Here is an 8,198-nt window from a genome sequence, read left to right as displayed (position 1 = left end):
TCGTGTAGGACGGCAGGTCACTCAGGTGGAATGTCTCGTACACAATGCCCTGGCCGGCAAATGCAGCATCCCCGTGCAGAAGGATGGACATGACCTGCAGACATGCAAAGGAGACCCCAAATGTGACACGGTCCTGACCACCACGTCCACAAGGCACACTGGAGATTCAGTCACAATCCACTTTTCAAAAAATGATGTGTTTTGAGATAATTTCGAACTTAGAAAGAAAATGGCAGGAAGGCACAAAGACCCCCAGGCCCCCCCCAGCACCCCCTTCCCCATGAGGATGTGCTCCACGAGGGTGCCCTCCAGGTCTGCACACCGGCCACCCTGCCATCATATGCTGCAGAGCCAATGCCCACCACCCCTGAACCCACCACGCAGGACCCTCTCATCAGGAAAGCAATGCTGGCCCAGATCCCACGTGGACGTGCCCTTAGGGCCATGACTCTTTAGCCTCTCGACCTGGAGCAGCCCATTGTGTCTCCTGTCTCCACGTCGCGGACAGGCTTTGGGCTCCGATGGTCCTGTGTGACCAGACTCAGGAATGGTGCATTCCGTACCAGGGGACGCCAGAGCTGGCCTACGCCACGTGGATGAAGTTGACTTGGATCACCTGGACAGGTAGCTGTTTCCCCCTTTTTTTTTTTTTTTTTGGTCACACCGCACGGCATGTGGGATCCTAGTTCCTCAACCAGGGATCGAACCTGCACCCCCTGCAGTGGAAGTGCAGAGTCTCAACCACTGGACCACCAGGAAGTCTCTGTTTCTCCCTTTAAACTCGCCATTTCTCCTCGGTAACGAGTACAGTGAGGAGAACTTCTAGATCTTGCTCCTTAACACACCTCCACCCACCCAGCAGCCTGAGCGGCACCCCGGGGATGCTGCCAGGTGTCACTCCTACCTTCACGCGCTGGCATTCCATAAAAGCTTTCTCTTCTCGACTTTTATTTATTTGTATTAATATGTGCTCACGGATTCCTGTTTTATTCAACTGGCTGTAACTGACTAGTATCTGTAGTTATTTGGATGCTCACACTGTCCCAAACTTGGCGTGGGGGGTCCCGTGCCATCCGGACAGGCCCCATGGCTCGTGGGGGCCTCCTTACTTTCTGGCACAACAGAGATTTCAGCCCCCTGCTGCACTGTTCCTGCCCAGCCCTGGAATCAGACACTTCTCTAAGGAGCCTGGTTCCTTCAGTGGAGGACAGCACTGAAGACTAGTATTTCTGTGCTCATCACCACTAGAACATCACACTTCTAGGCTCTTTCAGCACAGAGCCAAAAACCAGATGTACAGGTTCACGTACAGAGATTTCTAAATCTGTACACTGTACAACTACGATACCTCCAATTCCAATCCTTTTTCTGGGCCTTCCTCCTTCCGCATTTATAAACATCTCCTACACCGTGAGACACTGTTCCCACTGTCCTCAACACATTACCTGTTTGCTTGGTACAGCCCCACGGCCCTGCCACCCCTGCTCCTTGACGCCCTCTTGCCGTGTTTCCTCAGCTCCTGTCACCTCCCTGGTCCGCAGCGCCAGGAAGGGAAGGTCCACGTGCTCTTCAGGGACAAAAATCTAGATTTTTTTTTTTAGCAGAACCCCATGTGTCCTGCTGTGAGGGACACAAGGGATGCTGTCTGGGACAGGTGGAAGTGGACACAAGTGTCGGGTCTGCACAGGGACCTCCTCAGAGGATTGCAGCCTTGCCAGGGCCCAAACGACCGGGGTACATGGTGCCTTTTCCTGCTCTCCAGGACGCGTTTCTCTGCAGAGCCTTCTCTGTACAACCTTGGCCTTCTGCCGTCGGGCACCTCAGGGTCAGCCTCCCCTCTCCTCACACTGTTTCTCTTGATCTTCTGGAGAAGCTGTATTGTGCCCCTTGCTAGGCTGCACTCGGTCCCTTGTGTTCCCTCAGCGCAGCGCTGCTTGCTAAAATCACACACCCTGGCGGCCTGATCTGGACCCAGGTAGGAGCAGGCCTCTGTCCGTGGCAGGCCACCCGCGGTGCTAGGGAGCTGCTTTCCCACATGAATGCCCCAAGGGCCACAACAGCCCTAAGCCAAGCTGGGTCAGGCTCAGTCTTGCACCAGGTTATAGAACAACCTTGGCCACATTTATAGAAATTACATAGTTTTTTTCTGAAACACTGAAGGTTATGTAACAAACACTCCAGCTCCCTGGATTCTGGGTTTAACAGAAATCAGATAATTGCCTAAGGGTTTGGGAAGAGTAGCCAGGAGAGCAGGTGTGAAGGACTGGTGGGGTCTGGACCCGCCCGCTGAGCACGGGCAAGGGTGGGCTCAGATAGAGGGGCAGGGGCAGGGGCCTGGAGGGATGGGCCGTCCATGCCAGGCAGGGCACTCCCATGGACAGGGCACTCCCTCAGACAAGTGCCTGGTGACCACACAGGGCTAATCAGCCTCTCCTGGCCTCACAGGATGGATTGCTGTGATCATCTGAAGCATGTTAGATACCCTCTGCCACTTCTCCCTAGTTCTTTCATTCCTTTTCAGGATGGCTCCAGCATTCTAAGCAAGCGATGCTGGAGTGGTTTTTTGTCTGTAATTTATGAATGTGGATGTCACAAAGTTTTCTGCAATCTTGTTCCCTTCCCTGGCCCCAAATGCCTGGGCAAGGGTCCCAGCCACAGATAGCGGAAATGCTGGAGGCACTGGTCACTGATGCTGGTTTCCTCCCGATCCGTCCCCGGCCACTGTGTCACTGGTGGTCTTGGGGGCTGCACAGGAAGCCACTTTCTACCCGCTTGGAGTTTCTGAGGCACCGTCCAGGCCCCCAAGCTCAGCAAAGTAACTCTCATGTCCCGACACCCTCCCCATGGGCCACACTTTTTGTGGTGCAGGAACCACTTCCTGTTCCCAATGCCACCTCTGGTCGGGATCCCGTTACCCTCTAACCGTCCAAACACAGTACGAGTAGACTCACAGTGTTTTAAATTATAGAACCTAGTAGACTAATGCTTGGTTCCACCTCTAAAAAGTCTGACCCCTCTCCGGGGCATCCCTGGGCCAGGTTACCCCGCCCAGCTCCTCCCTGCTCTGCCCACAGCACAACCCCACCTCCATCCTTGTCCTTCTTTCATCTCCAGAGAACGTCCTTTTCTTCCCGTCTACCTAAATCCAGCTGTTTCTTTAATTAAATATGACAACTACCTGCTCTATCGATGAGAGGGTTTGACTGCCTTTCATTCCACTTCCTTCCACACCCATATACCTCTCTTCTGAAGTCCTTTACGAGTGCACCTGCAGCTTTACCTCACGTGGTGTATGTTCTGTTAGCTTCTTCACATATGACCCTATTTCTAGGAAGAACAAGAGATGCTTGAGAGTAGGGTGGTGATGCTGACTTTGAACGTGCCCCAGAATGCACACGTGGACATTATAAAAACTTGATTTTTCTTATTGCTTGGCTCTGAGGTTACCATTAAGTAATAAGAACTGTACAATTTGTTACAGACAGACTTCTACTTTGAGATTAAACAAGGACAAACAGTTAAAATCCACTGAGGATTTCTATATATAAGTAGGCTGGCCAACCAACATTAAACATTCAGCGCCACACACCTGGAAAATGCTGGTACCAGGGCCCCCTGGAACTCGAGCTGTTCTCCATCTCTAAACGGTGCCACCTTGCTACAAACTCGACCACCTCTCCTCCCATCTGTCAGTCTTTTTGGGGTTTTTTTTTGTGGTACACTGTGGGCCTCTCACTGTTGTAGCCTCTCCTGTTGCAGAGCACAGGCTCCGGACGCGCAGGCTCAGCGGCCATGGCTCACGGGCCCAGCTGCTCCGCAGCATGTGGGATCTTCCTGGACTGGGGCATGAACCCGCGTCCCCTGCATCGGCAGGCGGACTCTCAACCACCGCGCCACCAGGGAAGCCCCCCACCTGTCAGTTTTACAGTTCCTCCTTTAGGCTCACCCACATCTTTTCCTTAAGAGTCTCTCCTCCTGCTCAGTGACAAAGCCTCTTTGTCCGCCATGATACTGTACAAGACTAGCTTCTCCACAGGTGTGGTGACAACGAGAGCAATCTACTCCCCACCTAGCTCTGGTGGTCACAACTTGGAAGGAAGCATTATCTGTAACGGATTAATTTATTAATACTATGGCTACTCTTTCAAGATCCATTCAGAATATTTTGTTAAATTCCAGAAACATGAGGTCTGGGACGTGCCTGAGGCTGTGAGCCGGTCCTGGACCATCTGGCCTCAGGGCCGCCCCTGGCCAGCCCCCGTGGCCTTACCTTCTTTCCCTCGGTGTCCCCGCAATAAAACTGCTCAGCTTTAGTCTTGCCCATCACCACGGGATCGGCAGCCTCCAGGTGGGAAGGGTTCGCCACCAGCGACAGGGTGATGTTCCTGTCGGTCACACGGTTGATCCGCCGGTGAACTGGGGCATGACCCCGCGTCCCCTGCATCGGCAGGCGGACTCTCAACCACCGCGCCACCAGGGAAGCCCCCCACCTGTCAGTTTTACAGTTCCTCCTTTAGGCTCACCCACATCTTTTCCTTAAGAGTCTCTCCTCCTGCTCAGTGACAAAGCCTCTTTGTCCGCCATGATACTGTACAAGACTAGCTTCTCCACAGGTGTGGTGACAACGAGAGCAATCTACTCCCCACCTAGCTCTGGTGGTCACAACTTGGAAGGAAGCATTATCTGTAACGGATTAATTTATTAATACTATGGCTACTCTTTCAAGATCCATTCAGAATATTTTGTTAAATTCCAGAAACATGAGGTCTGGGACGTGCCTGAGGCTGTGAGCCGGTCCTGGACCATCTGGCCTCAGGGCCGCCCCTGGCCAGCCCCCGTGGCCTTACCTTCTTTCCCTCGGTGTCCCCGCAATAAAACTGCTCAGCTTTAGTCTTGCCCATCACCACGGGATCGGCAGCCTCCAGGTGGGAAGGGTTCGCCACCAGCGACAGGGTGATGTTCCTGTCGGTCACACGGTTGATCCGCCGGTGATACATGCCCAGGTGGTACTTCACGTCTCCAGAACCCTGAAGGTACAAACAGTCAGTCTTTATCCTGGGCATGGAGATGCTTACTCTTCACGACAGCCCTGTCCTGTGTTATTTCTCCTCCCAGAACCCCCATTCCTGGAAGGATGGAAAGCCTTTCCCCAGAATGGCTCTACCTAGGGCACAGGGAGAAGGCCCCTCAACCAGAGGCACACGTCCCAAACCCCAGCAGGGAGGACTGCGGGGGCTGCCAAGCCTCTGATCTCTCTTTTCTCCGGGAGGTTGGCCACCGGCCACCTCCTGTGTGAGTGGTATGGAGGATCCCAGGCCCAGGTGCTTCCGGAGAAACAAGTGGAACCACGGTCTGGTGTGGGTCGGAGCTATGCTAGTTTCTAAAAGAAATCAGGTGTCTCACCTCATCAGCTGCCTCCAGCTTTGAGTCGAACTGACAGAAAATCTGCTCCAGCTCCTTCCTGATGACGTTTGCAAGCACGTTCAGCCGCCCTCTGGTACACAGAGGAGCGAGCAGGGCCTGAGCTGTGTTCCGGGCAGCAGGCAATGCTGTTCTAGCCCCTTCCTCCCCCGATGGACAGGCAGTGCCTCGGTTTGCAGCCCGAGAGGAGCTGAGAGCAGAGCTGATGTGGGACACTCAGCCTCTGCTTGCCCGGCACCCAGGGCCACGACGAGGTGGGAGGAAGAAAGGTAGAAAACGGAGAAACACTGCCGGCCTGTGGCGAACGCTCCACCCTCAGCCTCCGCTGCCGCCTCAAGCTGAGGTCTCCGCTCCACATCACCGAGCAGCCTTCCCTCTAGGTTAACCTCCCTCAGTGGTGATCCCGACAAGGGCATGAGGCCAAGATGCCTGCCTAAAACCACTATGGCCTTGAGTGTGACAGTGGCTACTGAGGGAGGGGGATGCTGTGGCGATGGCTGTCCCAGGGCAGGGGTGCAAGTGCGTTCCAGGCGAGCCAGCCTCCTTGCTTGCCTAGTGCCCCACCCCGTGCTCTGGATGCATGAAGGGCAGCCAGGTACCTGTGCGGCATCCCCATGATCACATAGTCCACTCCGTTCTCACTTGACTTGTCAATGATGGTCTTGAGGGCAGGAATCAGCACCTCGCAGCCTTCGAGACCAAAGCGCTTCTCAGATGACCACTTCCGCTGCAGGAACTCCTCAAACCTGGACAGGAACCAAGCCACTCTGAAGAGCCAAGTCACCAGGGCCAACCTTGCTCTCGTGGGGCTGTGGCCACACTCCAAACCCACCCACCCCTGTCGACAGGCTGTGCCACACTGACGGGACCAGTGCAGCCCCGTACCTGGTGGAGCGCACTAGCCGGGCCAGCAGGGTCCGCTTCTCTTCGTTGGTGAACTGCATGATCCCAGGCGTCTCGAATTTCTGCCGGATCCACTGGCACTGCTCCAGGTCGTTGATGAACATGAACTCCACCCCAATGTGCTGGCAGTACGCCATCTGTTTTTCACGCACACACACACACACACACACACACACACACGATCAAGGGGATGTCCCCCCAGGTGTGCTGACTGCCCACTCAGCCGGAAGGCTGGCAGGAAGAGGCGGCCTCCCTTTCAAATGCAACAGAGCCAGCTGTGATCTGGGGCACCAAGTTTGGGCCCACAACCTCCTCTCACTCCGAACCTGGCCATGAAATACTTCCTTCACAGAGTACAGAGCCCAATAGGCAGGGAGGGGAGAGTGAGAACCACTAGGCCAAGACATGCTCCCTTCACGGCGGGAAGACAGAAGCACCAGCCCAGGGACGGGGAAGCTCCTGGGGAAGACAGGTTCTCTAACCTCAAGGTCAGACTGTGCCCACCACCCTGAGAAATAAAGGCCCTGTGCTACCAGTGGATATCACAGCTCAGTGGCCACTTAAGTTTAGCAGGCTTTTATTTATTTACTTTAAAATTTTATTTATTTATTTATTTATGGCTGTGTTGGGTCTTCGTTGCTGCACGTGGGCTTTCTCTAGCTGTGGCGAGCTGGGGCTACTCTTCATAGCAGTGCGCAGGCTTTTCGTCGTGGTGTTTTCTCTTGTTGCGGAGCACGGGCTCTAGGCACGCGGGCTTCAGTAGTTGCGGCACGCGGGCTCAGTAGTTGTGGCTCACAGGCTCTAGAGCGCAGGCTCAGTAGTTGTGGTGCACAGGCTTAGGTGCTCCGCGGCACGTGGGATCTTCCCGGACCAGGGCCCAAACCCATGTCCCCTGCATTGGCAGGCGGATTCTTAACCACTGCTTTTAGGAATTTAAAAAGCAATGCCCTGGTGTAACAATAATTTTTTTAAATTAATTTATATATATATATATATATATATATACACACACACACACACACACATATATATATATATATATATTGGCCACGCTGCACATCTTGTAGGATCTCAGTTCCCTGACCAGGGATCAAACCCGGGCCATGGTAGTGATACCACTGAATCCTAACCACTAGGCCACCAGGGAACTCCCGACAATAAGTTTTAGAGCCCACAAATGCCATTCAACGTCTTCGCAGCAGCCATGCTGACCAAGCACTTAGAGGGCCGGGTTCTGCTTGGTGGTTCTGTCTGTGACCCCCTTTGGTTTTCACAACAGACATGGAAACTGGCTGGCACAGTGCAGGGTGAGGATGCACCTGGGATCCCAGTGGTGGGTCCAGATGTGACAACAGAGCAGGGGTGGGTGTCTCTGCATGTTAATTCTATGATAATGAAACAAAGGGACATTTGTCTGAACTCAAAATAATGGCCAACCACAACATGCTTGCTATCATCTTAGCCAAGAGGAGGAAAATCTTGCCTAGGGACAAAAAGAGGAAATGGAGCTGGGAAAGACCTTGGTGTTTAAGGTATTTTCAATAACTCCAAAACTATATTTCCCTGATGACACCTCATGTGATAAACTGGGCACTTTTAAACTGGATGCACAAGAAGCCCAGGGATGGGGGGTGCTGGCCTGCCTTCCCTGACTTCAGAGCCAGCGTGAGTCACCACTTCCACTGGAGCTGTACAGTGACAGTGCCCTGATCTACTGTGCCGCAGAAGAAAGTGTATTTCTACACAAACACATTTGAGAAAACATGGCCCAGCCACAGCGTCTGTTAACATGAACCTTGAACCTTCCTCCATCAGCTTAAAAAAGGGTGCATCTTCCCTGGGACCCAAGTCTGAGTTGTAAGCCAGCAGAGAGG

The 8,198-nt window shown here is 53.6% G+C and overlaps 1 protein-coding gene across 6 annotated transcripts in view; it reads right to left on the bottom strand.

The window, feature by feature from the left end:
• Positions 1 to 8,198, bottom strand: part of OGDH (oxoglutarate dehydrogenase) — a 77,948-nt gene that overhangs the window by 22,898 nt on the left and 46,852 nt on the right. For 4 of the 6 annotated variants that reach the window (XM_007447010.1, XM_007447008.1, XM_007447009.1 and 1 more), the window contains 5 exons: positions 6,307 to 6,461; positions 6,021 to 6,167; positions 5,404 to 5,494; positions 4,848 to 5,027; positions 1 to 94 (listed from right to left, as the gene is read on the bottom strand). The exon at positions 1 to 94 is cut by the window's left edge and continues 50 nt beyond it. In XM_007447010.1, the coding sequence (XP_007447072.1) occupies positions 1 to 94; positions 4,848 to 5,027; positions 5,404 to 5,494; positions 6,021 to 6,167; positions 6,307 to 6,461 (667 nt within the window). The remainder of the gene's footprint in view (positions 95 to 4,847; positions 5,028 to 5,403; positions 5,495 to 6,020; positions 6,168 to 6,306; positions 6,462 to 8,198) is intronic. The other 2 variants (XM_007447012.1, XM_007447011.1) reach the window with 2 other exon arrangements.

Source organism: Lipotes vexillifer, unplaced genomic scaffold (genome assembly GCF_000442215.2).
Source record: "Lipotes vexillifer unplaced genomic scaffold, Lipotes_vexillifer_v1.1 scaffold1359, whole genome shotgun sequence".
NCBI classification, from domain to species: domain Eukaryota; kingdom Metazoa; phylum Chordata; class Mammalia; order Artiodactyla; family Lipotidae; genus Lipotes; species Lipotes vexillifer.
Note: the sequence above shows the minus strand (reverse complement) of the source record. Positions and strands in the feature narration are given on the sequence as shown.